At 42.7% G+C, this 18,390-nt stretch overlaps 1 protein-coding gene across 1 annotated transcript in view; it reads left to right on the forward strand.

The window, feature by feature from the left end:
• The window catches only part of smyd3 (SET and MYND domain containing 3), a 70,078-nt gene extending 52,385 nt beyond the window's left edge, over window positions 1-17,693 (forward strand). The window contains exons 6-12 of the mRNA XM_076722998.1: window positions 1,394-1,461; window positions 5,095-5,197; window positions 5,814-5,924; window positions 8,671-8,758; window positions 10,574-10,748; window positions 17,097-17,205; window positions 17,302-17,693. Coding sequence (XP_076579113.1) covers window positions 1,394-1,461; window positions 5,095-5,197; window positions 5,814-5,924; window positions 8,671-8,758; window positions 10,574-10,748; window positions 17,097-17,205; window positions 17,302-17,418 — 771 coding nt within the window. The 3' untranslated portion in view covers window positions 17,419-17,693. The remainder of the gene's footprint in view (window positions 1-1,393; window positions 1,462-5,094; window positions 5,198-5,813; window positions 5,925-8,670; window positions 8,759-10,573; window positions 10,749-17,096; window positions 17,206-17,301) is intronic.
• Window positions 17,694-18,390: the final 697 nt, after the last annotated feature.

Consider the following 18,390-nt stretch of genomic DNA (forward strand, 5'->3'; position numbering starts at 1 on the left):
TGTAAGTTTTGGTTTTGCCATGTAGATGTTTCAAAATAAAATGTTCATGAAAGTCTATGAACTTCATGAAATATCTTAATATCCGAATGTGACATTGAGGAGGCTCACATTATTAGAGACAAAGACTCGGACGTGCTGAAGTTTCTCAGGTATAATGTACATACACCATGTTCACCATCAGAGTTTCAGCTGGTAGCGTGCTGAGTTTTCTGTCCAATTGTGGAAGTTTTTATTTAATTGGGCAGGTAAGCTGTTTTGGAGCATCCTTGCTTGTGAGCGACTGAGTCTTTCTAGGATGCCCCTTTCATACCCAATCATGATACTATCACCTGTTACCAATCAACCTGTTTACCTGTGGAATGTTCCAAACAGGTGTTTTTGGAGCATGAATGCAGCGGCTGATAGCTGACGACAAAACCAAATGTCATTTCAGTTTCTTACACCAACTTTTTGTCCCTGTGTGATTAAAGACTTGTGAGTGAAGCAAGAGAAGATGTCAAAGAGAGTCATTTGACTGTTCTAATATTTAAGCTTTAATGTCTTCTTGTATAAATTAAGACTGCTCACTCTGCTCATTAGCCATTCCAACATGATTTGTCATTTCCAGTAAAGCAGTTTGTGGAGGGACTTTTGAAACAGAAGCAGTCTTCAGTTTATCCAACAGAGTATTCACGTAGGTTATCACAGAGAAATGATGATTATACATGTGTAACTAGCTTATCTAAACATCTATTGGCTTTCTTATCTGGAATTCGCAGAAAAATGTTACTGCAAATCCGTTTCCCTCATACGTTTCCTTCCATCTTTTCTGTATTCAGTGATACCGAGCAGAAGTGTTCACTCCAGTTTCATCCTCTCTTCTCTCCTCCACTGCTCTCTTTTTTCTGCCGTCATTCATTTGTCATTCATCCATCATGTTGAAGGTGGTAAATGGTTTCATATCATTTTGTCAAGTGTTATCTTCTTCCATTTGTCTCTTGGATGTACTTTATGACGAATATTGTCTTTAAGCATTTCCTCTCAAATTGCCTCTTTCTCTGTGTTCCGCGGGCCCTTGGGGAGACAAAAACATCTCACATGCTCTCTTCATACAAGCTTGTGTTATTTTACAGACATTTCTTTTATTTTTTTATTTTTCTTTTAAAGAAAGACATTTTCCAGGCTCAAAAATAACCAGGTGGTAATTTCACACGGCGCAGTCCCTTTGTATCTCAGAGCAAAGACCTTGCATGCCATGTTTCGGTCGCAGTGCCAGTGGGGTTGTGCAGGTGCCAGAGATATGTAAAACTGTTCAGAACATATGATGAAAGGTCTTTTTGGCTCCCTGCAGCAATTTGACAAATAATCTCTCTCCCTCTTGTCTCTGCTCTTTTATCCTCTGTCTCTGCTTTAGGTGACATGTAATTGTTTCACCATCAGTGACGGAGAGCTGCAAGAGATTGGCGTTGGGCTGTATCCCAGGTAACACACACACACACACACACACACACACACACACACACACACACACACACACAAAGGCCAATGTGTGAAGCATACACATCTTGAAAGCATCATTAATTTCAATTTAGCTCATAGTTTTTGTCAGATGGTACCTCCCTCTCTCTCTCAATAAATATGCCACAAAATTTAAATGCGGCTCTTGAGTTACCTGCCAGATCACCACAGCCCAATCAACCCCACCCGTTCACTTTCAAAGCCCGCCCCGCTCCCCTCGCCCGCTCCCCTCGCTATATTTTCCTGACAGGCCTTTGAAGTACAAGGAAGAGAATAAGTGATTTTTTGTTGTGAGGCGAAAGCTTGAAAATGAATGGAGACAGAATATTATAACGTTGTTTGGGGAAGACTGGAGGGCCGAGAGGGCGTGGAGGAATACGACGTTCGACTCCGGCTGATATGAGATTCTTGTCTGGCGCACACACTCACCCTCACAGAGGAAGGCGATATGCGCTGTAATCCCTGTATTGAGTCCTGGGTGAATGGGGAGGGATTTGGCCTGTCGTTGCACATGTTGTTAGAGTTGTCACACACACGCGCACACACACACACACACACACACACACACACACACACACACACACACACACACACACACACACACACACACACACTGCAGGTATCTCAGCCAGTTTATCTGGCCGGTGTTGAGATGTCAGATGGTCACAGTGGCTTTACCAAAGCTCAACCAAACCATGTGTGTCTGTGTCAGTGTGAGTCTGCGCTTTGTGTCGTAACTCATCCATAAATGATGGGCCTGTTCGCAGGATGGTCTCCTGCCTATTCATATTTTGGGTTGCCTAGCAACCACAGGGTTTGGTGAAGAGAGGGGGGATTACTGTGGTAAGGCTACACCTCAGTTCACCCCCATCCCTTTCTGTTCATTTCTGTCTCTGCTGTACTTTTCTCAGCTGCTCCACTCAGCTCATCCTTGTCTGTCTCTGTCTTCGTCTCAGTCCTTGCTAATTGGCCTATTGAAAACATGATGTAAAATCCCGTCCTCTGAGCTCTTTGTCATGGGCAAAATAATTCACAGCTGGATTGACAACACAGACCTTTGTTCACTTGTTGTAATCTACCCCAACGTTGTGCTTCATGTCAGCTCAGAGCGACATGAACCCAAATCCTCACAGAGATACATAGAAGAGCAGAGCTGATGATGCAAAGACCAAAGACGTGTTTATGGGTTGCAGACCGTCCAAAGGTGTCATGCACTGTGCTTTAAATGCAGTTTCAGAGGTTTTACAGCTCTTACCATTTTCAAAAACCTCTCAGTCATGAAAATGGTCATATTTAGATATACTGAACACCTGTATATTGACTATATCTGTTATCATCTATATCAGACCTAAAACACTGATAGTAGTATTGACCTTCGAGTGCATGGCAGTCTGTTTCTATTCAGGCTGGTAGTGTTGTTAAACAGTAACACTTTCATGCTTTACTGTAACTAGATAATTGATGCTGAAACCTGTGAAGCCATCAAAATGCAAGGTCAGGAAGTGAAGGAGTACCTCGAGAATACCTTGAGAAAATGCACTGGCACCTTTAAATCTTTGTGCAGCTCCTATAAAATGTATTAACCCTTTTAGACTTTTCTTTTTTTTTTAAATATGCAGCATGAGTGTCGTGTTGAACCTCTTCTGCACAGCAAAGCAAGAATCTCTCTCCAAAACATAAAGACACAGTAACAAAGAGAAAGAAATATTTCGCCCTTTCCCTCATTAAATATCAATTAATAGTGCTGTGCCGTCTCTGCTCTCACACCCATGTGATATTTGGCTCTCCATCCCGCCATGTACAGCAACAGTTAGTTTCCGCAGATATTGTTAATGTGAGATGCGGTTTAGTTAATTAATCTAATTAGTATGCAAATGAGCTGCTCTCCATCGGATAAAAGCATCGTTTGGAGGGCTTGATTTCTAGTTGATATTCAACCTGCAACTTCTCCACAGTAGAACAAAGCCAGGGGGTTACCAATGGTTTTACAAAGGCTCGACACGCACAAACACACACATGCACCCACACACACACAGTCGTTATCTCTCGCACCCATTGTTTTGCTCCATGAATATGATAAACGAGAGCAGCATTAATGGTGGGGGTGATAAAAGCAGACAGACCTCTTCAGTGTTTTTTCCCAGCCATGTGTGCAGTGACAGTGAATGTCTTTCCTCGGGTCAGGGAAGTTTAAAAACTTCTAAAATCATGACATTACAAACAAGTACTGGCAAAGATGCACGTCAAGTACAGACTTACACAGACAAGTATGAACTCTTCAGTGTAGTTATGTGCTCTAATTTCAGTGTTTCTATTATTTACTCTACCTATTACTTGATGGGATGTGTAGTTTTATAATGCTAAAGGTCACAGTGCAAGGATGGGTCACGCTGTTCCAGCAGGCATATTTACATGTTTTGGCTAATAAAAACCAGAATTTGAACCGAAGCTGTTTCATTATGATCTTAATAAAACCCAGTAAATTAATATTGGTAAAATCAAACTTAAGGGAAAAAAGCATCCTTTGATTCAATCAAAGTGTAAACAGGAACTGGTATTTGGCATCAGTGTTTTTAGCTGATGCTGTCAGTCAGTTTGCGTGCAGATGAGCGGGAGGATTAGTTATATGTATCATAAATTTGGGAAATGTGTCAAAAGCCTTTGTTGTGACAGATGTGGAGTACCCATCATTCCCTGATTAATTTCTGTGTGTGTGTCTGAGAGAGGCTGATAGAGCCACAGAGGAAGAGATGAAGAGTGACATTTGTTATGACAGGAGCAGTGTATTGACTTTGTCATACTGTACAGGGAATTGTCTGTATTTGTGTGTGTGTGTGTGTTCAACATTTTGTCTGTGTGTTTGAGCACTCACACATCACTTGTATGTGCATAATGAGGAGTCCAGTAGTAGTTAATCCTCTAACAGCTAGTTGGATACAGGATGGACAGTCAGGCTGACGTAGCTGATAGATGTGTCACTCGACATGTGGGTTTTGGTTTTTTTTCTCTCTCTCTTTCTTGAATATTTTGCACACACATCACCACTTCGGTCAACATCGGTCTCAGTGATTAGACACACACACACACACACACACACACACACACACACACACGCGCGCGCGCGCGTGCGCACACACACACACACACACACACACACACGTGAGGTTGTCATCACTTGTGGGGACTCACCTTACTTGTGGGGACCTGTATTTTGTCCCCACAAGTAAGGTGAGTCCCCACAATGTGACTGTGTAAACAGGTTTGAGTAATACATGGGCACACACACACACACACACACACACACACACACACACACACACACACACCAGGTGTGCCAGGAAGAGTGTAAAAGTTAAACACGTAACTGCAGATACATTTCCTCTCCTTTCTCTCTTTCCATCACTGTTTCTTCCCTCCTCACTGATCTGTCTCTTCTCTTCTCTTCTCTTCTCTTTGACTTCCCATCCCACCCTCTGCTGCTCTCTCTCTCCCCCCCTCTGCTGCTCTCTCTCTCCCACCCTCTGCTGCTCTCTCTCTCCCACCCTCTGCTGCTCTCTCTCCCTCCTGCTCCTCATCACCCTGTTTGCTCTCTCCTAGTTTATCTCTGCTAAACCATGACTGTAGGCCAAACTGCGTGATGGTGTTTGAGGGAACAAAACTGCAGCTCAGAGCTGTTCGGGATATCAACCCTGAAGAGGAGGTATGAGAAGAGCACTCACGCTGCATCCTCACAGCATTAACAACATGGAGTATGACTCCGCTTTTATGTTGCCTCTGCTTTTATGATCATGTTTTTATGAGCATTATTTATTGAATGTTTTTCATTTGCTGTTGTAATTGATGCAGGAGCCAATGCTGAAGGCTGTTTAGACAAATCTGAAACTAAGAACCATATTTTCCATGGCCATAAAATCACTGCGGTTATTGTCTGAATTTTATTGTTAGTAGTAATAAATGTTGACGGCGATACAATTAATTTCATGTCATTAAAGTGGTCCTTAAAATTGTCCCCAAGTGAAATATCACTGCAACGCAAGCAGGATGACACCTCCTAACTTGGCAGTGACTTCCCTCGTGTTCCATACTTCACCATCTCTGCTGACTGTATATAATTAGATGCGTCCACGCCATCTGGAAGATGCACACACTCTTTAGTCCAACAGCGTCTCTTTCCACCAAACCCAAGTTACACAATTTAAACTCCAAATGATTTATCTTGCAGCACTCAATTATGATCTATTGTGCAGCAAATACAGCATGAAGGCAAAGAAAAACGTAAACAAATAAAATTCCAAAACTGTTCTCTCTGTTTTCAGCTATCTATAAGTTATATCGAGACGTTGTCATTGACTGAAGATCGACAGAGACAGCTGGAGGACCAGTATCATTTTACCTGCCGCTGTCAGCGTTGTGACTCTCGAGACAAAGTAAGACACAAATACACAAATTCCATCGTCACATTCACTGCTGATTTTTCAGGATTTTGAATATTTACACATTCTTCATTGAACATATGTGCTATAACCTCAGCTCCAAAAGAGCTGGGACGCTGTGTAACACCGAAATAAAAACAGAACGCAATAATCTGCAAATGAGCTGTGTTTACTGGTTTTACAAAGAGTTCCTGAGTCAACATGAAATATTGTCTTTGTATTGTTTTCAATTAAAAATCTGTCGTAACGGATTAGCAAACAATCACATTCTGTTTTATGTTTTACACAGAATCATTGGAATCCAGGTTGTATATTAACGGCTTCATTTACATACAGTATATATTGATCCAGCTCAGCGCAACACTCAGAATAAGGCATTTATCCAATTAAAATGTTTCTTATCAATATTCCTGTTTCCCTGCTGTGGAGCACAGTCCAGAGAAGGCTGATGACAGCTCTTCAAATTATTTTTCAATATCAAAGTTCCACATCATGCCTGACCGCTCTCTCTTCACTCTACTGTGGTGGACACGTTCATGCTACATACTGCTTTGAGATATAGTTTGGACTGTAGCCTGAACACAGTACAAAGATCTCTTTGCTGAAGTAGATGCATAAAATGAGACAACACACGTGACACAGTGTGCGTGCTGCGCTGAAAGGAAAGACTTATGTGAATTATGACAAACTGCAGTAAAAGCTTCAGCTGTAAATGAGTAAAATGTCCTTCAATAATCAGATTCAAGTCGGGAAATACTCTCAAGTTAGTTCTCACGTTACGCAGACACACACACTCACACTCCAATGTACATTTGTCTGTATGAAGTTCTTCCCTAATGTAAATATAACCCAAAGTTCTTCACCTCTTAACTCTGCAAAAACTGCTCTTGCTTGAAATGTGTAAAACATGACCAGACATTCAAACACACACATGCATGCACACACACATTGCACAACACTCAGACACACACTCATCCACACTCCTGCCCTGCCGCTGTTGGCTTCTGGGGTTAGTCGTCTGTGCAGAACATGTTACAGTGTACTCTTTCCTGTCCTCTCCTCCTTTTTCCTCTTTCGCTTTCACATTCTGTCTTATCTCCTGCTGTCCTCCTCTTCCTCTCCGTCATTCTGTCATGCTCCACCTCCTCACACCTCTCTCTCTCTCTCTCTCTCTCTCCCCCTCCCTCTCTCTCTCTCTCCCCCTCCCTCTCTCTCTCTCTCTCTCTCTCTCTCTCTCTCTCTCTCTCTCTCTCTCTCTCTCTCTCTCTCTCTGCCCTTGTCTCCCCCTCTGACCACCTCCTGAAAAATGAGAAAAATTATCTTGTCTTTCAGCTGCAGTTTTCTTTTCCATCCATCTGAATCCACTCAATCTTTCCGTTCCAGTCTCTCTCTCTCTCTCTCTCTCTCTCTCTGTCTCTTTCTGGATGTTTTCATTTTCCTCTCTCCTTCTTCTTTTTCCTCTGCCTTCTCTTGTGCCTCTAGCTTTGTTCTCCATATGTCGTCTATGACACTTCAGTCTTACTCTACCACAACACAGCAGCACTCAGAAATGTGTGTGTGTGTGTGTGTGTGTGTGTGTGTGTGTGTGTGTGTGTGTGTGTGATAAGGTAAGAGTGAGCACTCAGATGATTCTCTGGGACAATGACATTCATTTTATTCAACCCACCTTTGTTGTGCACACTACACAAACAGACACTGGCACACTCTGTCATCTCCCCTCTGTTTCTTTAATCTTCAGATGATGGTGGCAGGCTGCTGGGTTGTGACCTAAAGTTGTCATGGCAACAGATGACTGTTGACACCAAACCCAGAGGATGGTGTTTGTGTGTTATTTTTCTGTCTACGCGTGTGTGTGTGTGTGTGTGTGTGTGTGTGCGTTGTGGATGTGTTCAGACAAGAAAGTGTTCGTTTTATCAATGAACACTGTTTCTTTGTTTTTTTTTTTCCTCTGTTTCACTTTTTTAATCATTGACAAGCATGTAAACATCATCTTAGATTTAGGATAGGAAAGCCTGCTTTAATATTGTTTAGGTTGTAAATGATGCGTCTGGTCACTAACCAGATCACAAAGTAGTCACATGAAGCCACAATCTCTCTTTTTTTAAAATCAGCTTTGCTTCTTGACTTGACAGCTCGTACACAAGCTGGGGTCGATCTGGATTTGTTTTTGTGTGTCACTTTACTTTGTCTGTGTGCGTGCGTGTGGTACGAAGGACATACATCCTTATTGCCCAACATATACCATCAAAGCATGTTTTAGTTCTTTATTTCCCAAAGACCACCCCTCGCCATTGTCTCCCATCATGTTTGTCTTTATCTCTCTTTTTAACCCTTCACAGCCAGACAAGCCTGCAATTAAGGACACTTAAACACAATGCATGATGGGAGTTCTTTTGAATCACTACTACTTTGCCAGCGACTAAATCGCAGTACTCTGTAAAGCTGTCACACAAATGCATGCTCACACACACACACACACACACACACGCACACACACACACACGCACACACGCACACACACAGAGCAAACTCTAAGTGCTGTAATATAGGAAACTTACTCTATTTTATCTGTTTTTTTTAGCATTTTTCACAGCATCCATTCCTCATAATGTCCCTATGTAATGTGTCTGTGTGTGAGCCTGTGTGTAGGTCAACTATGTGCATGAGTGTGTTAGTTCGGACAGTAATGTCTGCTTAGTCAGTGTGGATGTTCAGGTGGTTCTTCCCCTCTCCTTCCCAGGACAAACTCATGCTATCAGGGGGAGAATCCTCATGGCGCCTGTTGAAGGAGGCTCTACCCAGACTGGAAGGACTGAAAGCAGAGTCCAGTATCCTTTAGACAGCCAGTGGGTACTGAACCTTGCCATCATCCATCATCTACTGCATTGTGGGATGATGATTAAATACATCGAGGCCTCTGCACTGCATAAGCACTGTGTTGGGACTGAGAACATTTCAGAGTCAGGTATTGATGGCTGACATGCTTTTATCCAAATAGACTTATTTTAGGTTAGGTGACAGATAGAAATCAAGTTACCAACAAAGTACAATCAGTGAATAGATTAATTAGTATGCTGTGAGAATATGTGTGAAAGGAATGTAATATTACAAATACAAAAGTGGATTTGTGTGGAGGTATTAATATTTCTGGTCACTGGATGGCAGTTGAGAGTTAAGACCTGATTTACTATGCAAATTAGTCTCAAATGCAGATGGAGGCACAGAGCAAGTCTGTGCTGTGCTTTCATGTGCACTGATATCACACCTGATGAAGACCCCGGAGAGGCTGGTTCTTGTCCATTTTTACCCCCCGCTGAGACCATCAATGGAACCTCTACATCTCAGCTATCCTGGCATTGGGGAGGATGACACTGACCTCCTGCATAGATCCCCGTCTCAATGGGAGCACTGCGAGAGTCATGTTCTTTGATTTCTCCAGTGCCTTCAATACCATACAGCCCACACTTCTGAGCGACAAATTGGAACACACAGGAGCAGCGCACTACCTCACAGCATGGATCATGGACTCCCTCAGTAACTGACCACAGTATGTGAGGATAAAGAACTGTGAGTCCAACATGGTTGTCAGCAGCATAGGGACCCCGCAGGGAAGAGTCCTGGTGCCCTTCCTCTTCACACTCTACACTGCAACCTTCAGGCTCAATTCTGCCACCTAAAAAAAGGACTCCATAATCTTTGGCCTCATCACAGATGGGGACCACCAGGAGTACAGGGAACTGACCCAGGGGTTTGTGGCTTGGTATCAGCAGAGTGGCCTCCAGATCAATGCAGGGGAAACCGAAGAGCTGGTCGACTTCCACAGGTGCAAACACTGTCCTTCCACACCAGTGAGCATCCAGGGAACTGGACTTTTATAAGTGCTCTTGAAAAATGAACTGAACTGGACTGATAACACAAATGCACTATATAAGAAAGGACGAGACTTAAGAAGGGAAGAGATTAAGACAGTCACCTCTGTCCTGGGATGCCCCCTCAACCAGCCGGAGGTGGTGGGAGAGAGGAGGATGATCGTAGAGCCATCGTGCCTGATGGAGAACATGTCCCACGTCATGCAGGACACTCTGACAGCACTGGGCAGCTCCTCCAGTGACGGGCTGCTTCACCCGCAGTGTGTGAAGTAGAAATACTGCAGGTCCTTCCATCCTGCTGCTGTCAGGCTTTACAATCAGCCATCGGACTACACACACAAATCAATCGTTTGCACTATCATTATATACTAAACTGGGCAATGTCAATGTTTCCATTTGTGCAGTAATGTGAACTCAGCCATTGCCTTGCTTTACTTGTCACATTGTTTTATCTTGCTTCTTTTCCTCAATGCTGCTGTAACACTGCAGATTTCCTCACTGTGGGATTAATAAAGGATTATCTTATTTTATCCCATGTACATAAATCTGGCCTTAAGCAACTTTCATCATGAAACAACAGAATGCAGGGAAAGTGTCAGACATTAAATAATTATGTCGCTAAACATAATCCTCTTAGATTAACAATTAAGTAGAGTCTTTAAACAAAATGATATTAATGAATTTACACAAAAGAGATATGGATGCACAGCTTTAATTTTTGTATTTTTTCCAGCATCCAGTATGAATGTTGCTTTTCCTTAACTGACCCTCCAGATTGGCAAACATTGCTAGAGAGCAGTAGTCATCTGTTATCAACTGTCGGTGGTAACGTGCCTGATGAAAATCTGTATAAGCTCAGGATGACAGATATGGCTCTAGATGCTTCCATTCACCTGGAACACTGGGAGGAAGCTGTGGGATATGGAGAGAAAACACTTCCAGTATACAGGTGAGTCACTGTGTGTGTGTGTGTGTGTGTGTGTGTGTGTGTGTGTGTGTGTGCGTGTATATGTGTGAGAGAGAGAGAGAGTATTGCCATATGGGGAAAACTAAAAACCGCGGTTTCACCCATGGATGGCTTATATGTTCTCAGATTTAAAGGAAACTGAACTTCCTCTGCCTGTAATTCTGGATATCCACATGGATTGAGTGATTTTCTCCTTCCTGATTCTAGTAGAGACAGCAATGTGAAGAAAAGGAGTAATTCATCCAAAGTGCATCTGAAGTGCAGCTCCCATAGTTAAAGCAGACTTCTGCATTACTGTCTTTACAAATGTGGATTATTACTTCAAAGATTTGGGCTGCTGCTCAATCCTGATGGCTTCATCGTCTTTACGGGGCCTCCACATGGCATTTTATGTTTTTTTAGACTGAGCTCCATCATTTTTTCACAGTCTGAAAGGGGGGAGGGGGGTTCTCAGACAGAATCCCTGCAGAGACCCAGGAAATGCAGAGGAACAGTAGAATGTAATGGGGAAAAGGTATACAGTGATCTTTTAACATTAAATGGATCCTTTCTTTGCTTGTTTTTGAGTTTGAAGTGCAGAATGAGCACAGAAAGTGTTGGAAGACTCAACGCTGAGGAGATTTCACAATGAGACAGTTTTGACTCTTTGACCTGATAAAGGAGACAAGGATTTCATTCTGTTATCCTGTGGAGAGGGAATAAAGCCCACAGGGTTGGCTTAGAAAGTAAAAATGATGAAGACGTCGTGGAGAGGAAAAGAATGAAAGAAAATTTCAGGGTTTGTCATTGTAATCAGCGGTGCCTGAGAGAGCTCAATGCATTTCAACTGCAGACGTTATAGGCAATTGTGCAAAACACAAGTAAGGAAAACATCTCCACCACTATGGCAACATCTACGTCACATTTAAAAAATAAAAGCTTCAAACAGATAAGACGCAAGCAAAAAACAAACTGAGAGACGCATTCAGTAGTTTGACAACACATCTGTGGCAAATACAGCAAACTCAAGCAACAAGTCATAAAGGACATAATGAAAGTGTGCGGGTGACACTGAGAAGTGACGCAGTGCATGGAGCTCTGACACATCACTCATTAGATGTTACAGAGATTTTAGGTCTGTGGTGCTCCGTGTTTGTCTGCTGCTCTGCGATTGCTGGACTGGTATTTAGAAAACATAGTCTGTAGTTGAGTATCTTTAGCCGGCTGCCCAGTTAAATGTCTTCAAATCTCTAGATGTAATGTGACATCTGGGCTGGCAAGTCAGCATCATTGGTTTTTGTCTAAATTATCTGATGTGAGGACCTGAAAATATTTTGTATTTAAGTGTGGAACATGTGATTACGATGCGGCAAGAAAGGAATGAAAGAGTAGAGAGGAGAACTTCAGTGTAGAGCGGTGTATAACGAGAAGAGAGCAGATATACTGTATAATGTATGAATATAGATGAGAGAGGAGTTGAGTTCTTGAAGAAGACAAGCAATACACGAGAGCAGGAGCAGATGAAAGGGAAACCACAGTAGCTCACACAATGAGCAAACACATAAAATCTCATAATAAATGCACTTCTTCTAGTAAAGGGGGGAATTACTGAAAAAACAGACTCTAAATAAGTCCATAGTTTTAGATTTATTAACATGTCAGATTACAGCAAAGTGCATCAACACTTTTAGTTTTCTTCAGGATGAGAATCTCCAGCTCCTGCACACCCTCACCTCCTTTTTGTGTGTGTGTGTGTGTAAGACTAATCGATCTTGTGTGAAGGGCAGAGCTCCGGTGGAATAGCCGTGCTCTCTTTTGTCAGACACACACAGAACACCATATCCACAGGAGACACACAGTAATACAGCCCATCAATAAATAACCAGAGAAAGACAGAGATGGTGATGAGGAGAAGGGGATGGAGAGATTGGTGTCAGCAGAGAGAAACTGAGAGAAATGTTTCTTGAGGAGGTGGAGGCGAAACCAAAGTGAGGGATGGTTGCGGGGGGTTTTTGGTTTTAGAGAGCTGATAGAGGGGCTAGGTATGGAAGTGGGGGGGGGGGGTGAAAGAAGGTGAGAAATGAGAAAGGGGCAGAGGAGTGCAGAGAAAAGAAGAAGAAGAATGGACAAAACTGAGTGAAATGAGAGTGACAGAACAACAAGGAGGAGGGTCAAAAAGTGCTGTAAAATATGAAAAAAGGAGGCATAAAATGAGGAAAATGGACAAAAAGAGGACTGGAGGAATGCACAGGGGAGACGAGGATGAAAGGAAAAGAATGAAAGAGAAGAGGCGAGAACAGCATTCAAGAGAAAAAAGTGAGCGAGTGTGGGAGGAGGATCCTCCATATTCATCTCCTATCTTCCTCTGGGCTCTTCAGATGGCGAGGAAGAAAGATAGCTGCAGGAGTTCTCCATCTCTCTCTTTCTCCCGCTCTTCTCCTCATTCTCTATTCCTTTCTTCTTTCACTCTCTACTTTTTTCAGTCTCTCTCTTCAGTCTGTGATGTATGGAGAGGGTTTTTCCCTGCGCCGCTGTGCGAGTAAGGCTCACCTGCTGCAGGCTGTACACGCCAGGCTTATTGAATGTCTCCATGCTGCACATATCTTACTGATGTACACATGCTCACGCACAAACATTCAGGAATACGTGAACGCACATAAAGAAAAGCTTCAGCTATTTGGTTTTTATCCCAGGTCTCCACTGATAGAGAGTAAAACTTTCTCAGCTTGTACCACTCCATTCATTTGCAGTTTATTTGTCTCTCAGACAAACAAGCAATTGCTTCTCTCTCTAAACGCACCACCTGCAGTTTCATAGAGAGAAATCTGCCACATCAGACCTCTGCGTCAGTGGCCTCAATGGACCAGTGAAGTGCACCGGCATTGTCAGTCTTCATGGATCTGTTGGTGGGAGCATCTAGAGCTGCAAAGGGTGACATGATTATCAAGTAAAGAATTAACTGAGTAAAAGCATTTGACTTTTCTCAAATCTTTGCACATTTCTTTTAAAGACTGGACAGGTTTAATCTTTAATTATCAGAACGAAGCGATGTAAGATGGGAGCATCCCTCTTTGCTCACAGTCAGAGACATAGGAGGCATGCCAGGTCATGAGCAGGCACTGCTGAGCTGTAGACAAGCCTGGAGATGACTGTGAGATGGTAGTCCAGTGGCTGTGCTGTCATGTAAACACTGCAGCATCGGTTGATGTGTCTCACAGGGAAGGGTCGGCTATATCGTTAAACAGTCATTTAAAGCTTATCTTTATGTTCTTTGTGTTAGTAGCAGATGCAGGGCTGAAACTGCTCTTGCATTGGACAGAAAACAAAACACAATTAAGGAGAATACTCACAGCTAATCTTTCTTCCATGTTTTCGTTCTCCTTCCTCGGTTTTCTACTTAGTAAGATAATCCATGTTCCCTTCTTGCTAACATCCATGGCCGTGGATCTTTTGTTCCAAACAACAGCCTCATTAGTTCCACTGCATTTGCCTGGAAATGCAACACTTTTCCACAACTATTCATTTCTCCTCCTTGCCCCCTCTCTTACTCATAGCCAAGAGCTATGGCTTTCTAACTAGCTGCATATGGCAAGACAGTATTTCCCGTCAGTTTGCTCTCCTGGGGAAAAAAAAGGAGACAGCAAGTTAATGAAATCATTTTAATTGCTGTGTGGTTCTATTTGCAATGATGAAATATAATTGGAGATTGGTGTTGATGTGTGTTTGCATGTCATGGCAGTTTGTATCACTGGCTTGGTAATTAAATCAATATTATAATGTCTTATTATTCATGGAGGACTAATGTTGTTGGTTTAGTCTTCGAACTTAATGATTCAATTTTAAGCACCGGGTCGGGGCTCCACCTCTGTAATTGGCAGAGTTGTCAGTTTAGGCTTGAAGTTATGAACAAATGGGCCATTAGCGCTGTGAGTGAAAAGTGCTGGAAACGAGTTTTAAATAACTCTGGCTGTAGCCACTGCAAGTTAATTAACTTTGATTTCACTCACTTTAGAAAACAGATTTTCCTTTTAAATCAAAGAGTAAAAACTTTTTGCACAAGAGAGTTGCTGTTTTCAGTCCATAAAGAAACAATTAAGATTAATGCTCGGTTACTTGCAGACGCTGTGCAGTTTGTGTTTACGTGCGATTGGACCGAGGGTGGCTTGAACCCTCTTATTGCTCTGGAGAGAAGTGAAATCTGGCAAATACACCAGGTTATAGAGGGTGAAATGGCTCCAAGTCCACCGTATCTTTGTGTGTGCGCCATGCATGCTCGTACAGTACCGTTGGTGTGCGTGTGTGTATTCATGACTTAAGAGGGCGGCGGGGGTAGAGCGGAGGAGAGCAGCACAGCAGACATTACCAAGTTTAATCCCTGCAGCTAGCGGGGCAAAAAGCACAGATACAAACAGGTAAGAGCAAAGCAAAGGAGATGTGAAATAGGGAAAGGAAGGAGAGATTAGAGGAGGGGGAGTGGAGAAGAAAAGACGATAAGTGACAGTAGAGTTGGCTAAATGAGCATTTTGAGAATTCCACTGTTTACCAACGACAAAGCTGCTTCCTAAATGTCCCCCATGTGTGTTTATCTTTATGGGATAGAGCAATATCCCAGTTCTTTGTGTGTGTGTGTGTGTGTGTGTGTGTGTGTGTGTGTGTGTGTGTGTGTGTGTGTGTGTGTGAACAGTCTCTTTATGGCATGCACTGTACATTTATAATTTATGTGGGATGCGCAGTGTGTACAAAGGTCATTAAGCATCAGTGTGTATCCATGTGCATACGAATGGATGCAAATTCAGTTATCACATAATTTACAATAATTATAATAATTTACACTTAAGATGAATACATTTCAAACTGCTGAAAAACACAGATAGATCAGATATTCAATGTTTGCCTTTTGTGTGTATGTGTGTCTGTGTGTGTCTTCTGTTAGGGTTAATGAGTCTCTTAATGTTCACAGGATTGATCAGGCTGATCAGAATGATCAAAATCTTTTCAGTCAACACTTTGCATGTCATTGCCCCTGCGAGGTGACAATGTGCACGCTTGTGTTGTGGAGAATAAACAGTATATTCATGCAGAGATCGACGGAGCACAGATACACTGCCTACGTGCTTGTCTGAGCACATTTGCATGTGTGCTAGTCACACAGTGGTATGAGTATATGTACAGCATGCGTTTGTGTGTCTTTCTGCATGTTTGTTCGGTGCATCTATCATGGGAGTATGTGCAGAGTTAGATGTGCTTGTCTGTCTGACATACATGCAGACACACCCACATGTTCAGGCAGGTGTATTCACACAACAAAAACAGAGGCATGCATAATGCACACTTGCACGAAAACCCTCCTTTTTCTCACACACTCTCACTTGTTTATGCGTCACACTTGCACACAGGCACTGACTGGCAAGGCTTTTTTTTTGTCTTGTCCGTTTAATCATCTGTCTTGTTGTCTGGTGTCCTTGCTGTGACTGTCAGCCTCAGACTTCAGAGACACAGAACAAACTGACAAATTAAAGTGAATGCTACAGTGCATTTTTTACAAAGTTTTGCCAAAATTTGAACTTGTTCAAACTTCACAGTGCATAATTTGCTTTAGCTGGCCTTTTCTGGCTGCTGGGAAACAGACATCAGCATACCTATAGTGTGTATAATACACACACTTTCAAATTATTCAGTCACATAAATTCCTTCTAAAGCTGCACAGAAGAAAATCCTGCCAATCCAGCTTCTTTCCAAAATGTCATCTCGTCATTTTCATGTCATGTGAAGTTCAAGGACAGCGCCTGTGCTGGCCTCCATGTTTCATAAATGGGAGCAGAGAGAGTGCTCCAATTATCGGGGTGTCACAGTGCTCAGCTTCCTTGGGGAAGCTTTTGCCACGGTGCTGCAGTGGAGATTGAGGACGATTGTTGAAGCTCAGATTCATGAGGAGGTATTGTGGAATCCATTCAGGTCAGGCAACATTGGACCGGCTTTTTACTCTTCCAAGGGTACTGGAGTGGAGTGTCCTCGGGGTGTCTTATGGGGGTTGCTATGGGAATACAACAGTACTTGATAGAAGCCATCAAGTGGTGTATAACCACCGGGAAAGCCGTTTCTGCATTTTTGGCATTAAGTCGTGATGGATCTTCCAGGAGGAACTGGAAGGAGGTGGAGGTGGAGCTGGTGGGATTGGGGTAAAGGATGTTGGCCTACCTTTATGCATTACAGCCACTTAACTGGTTATAAAGACACTCTCATTTATTTCTTTATTTAAAGCTTCATTTAGTTTTTTTTCTTAAAGTCTCTGCTTTCACCAGCGTCTCTCCCTCCGTCTTCATCTTCTCTTTCTCTCTCTCCTTTCTAAAGACAATACTACCCTGATCCCCATCCGGTCCACGGAGTCCAGCTGATGAGAGTCGGAAAGCTGCAACATTACCTGGAGCACATTGAGGATGCTTTGGACACGTTCAGACAGGTGTGATGGAGGGCACACAAAAGCTCAGTGCTATTTAGTACAGTGACAGTCTTATTTGTATAGTTTTGTCCATTATTGATCATTTCCTCTTTCCAGGCCTATCAAATCATAAAGCTAACACACGGAGATGATCACCCCATGACCACTGATCTATTGATGAAGATGGAGGAATGTCGTACTGAGATGGTTCAGCTGTCATCCAGCAGTCACTGACTCTACCCCCACCCCCACCCCCACCCCCACCCTCACCTCCACCGCCACCCTCACCTCCACCGCCAAAAACAATAAACTGCTACAGGACTTTTGTAACGTAGTGGACTAATTCCATTTTCTCTCCTAATTTCTTCTGGTCTCAATGTATTTGATGCTTCAACAGTCCCAGCCATCAGTTTTATACAGATTTGGAATATGAACAGGAAGAGGAGAAATTTTACCTTCTGTCCAAAACATCTAATGAATTGTCATAAATTAAAATCAGTTTGTCCCACTGTCTGCGTTTTCATTTTTCTCACATTGTGTTGAATTGTCATTGTTATAAAATTGCTTTGACCTCAGAGTGAGATTTGGTGGCATCTTGCTGTGAAGTTGCAGATTTCAACCAGCTGAATGCATCTCCTCTTCCTCCCTGCGGTGGCCATGAAAAACACGAAAGAGGCTAAAGGATCTCTCCAGAGCCAGTGCTTGATTTGTCCGTTCAGGGCCTCTTTAGAAACATGGCGGACTCAGTGGAGCAGGACCTGCTCTCTGTAGATATAAAGAGCTCATTTTAAGGTAAGGAACACACAACTCTCCTTATTTTCTGGTGATTATACACAAACATAACTGTGAATATTATATTACATTTATGCCAGTAGATCACCCTGAATGGTACACCATGGACCTTTAATGTCTCTTTGTTATACAAGACAAAATTCTAACTAAGTGATGGTAGAAGTGCATCATGAGCACAGTGTCCCAACAGTAACAGTGAGCGTTATTTAATTCATCTACAAGCAATCCCTTCAAAGGAATCCTTGAATATTTGGTAACTGTAAGTTGAGAAAATAAATATGAATCTCATGTCTGTGCATTACTAGAAATCTAGAGCGAGGAGGTGATTAGCCAGTTTATCACGCTGCCAGACTGAAGAAGAGGGAATCAGCTCGCCTGGATCTGCACACCGTCCCAAAATATGCCTGCTGCTTT

This window comes from Chaetodon auriga, chromosome 1 (assembly GCF_051107435.1).
Source record: "Chaetodon auriga isolate fChaAug3 chromosome 1, fChaAug3.hap1, whole genome shotgun sequence".
In the NCBI taxonomy this organism is placed as follows: Eukaryota; Metazoa; Chordata; class Actinopteri; order Chaetodontiformes; family Chaetodontidae; genus Chaetodon; species Chaetodon auriga.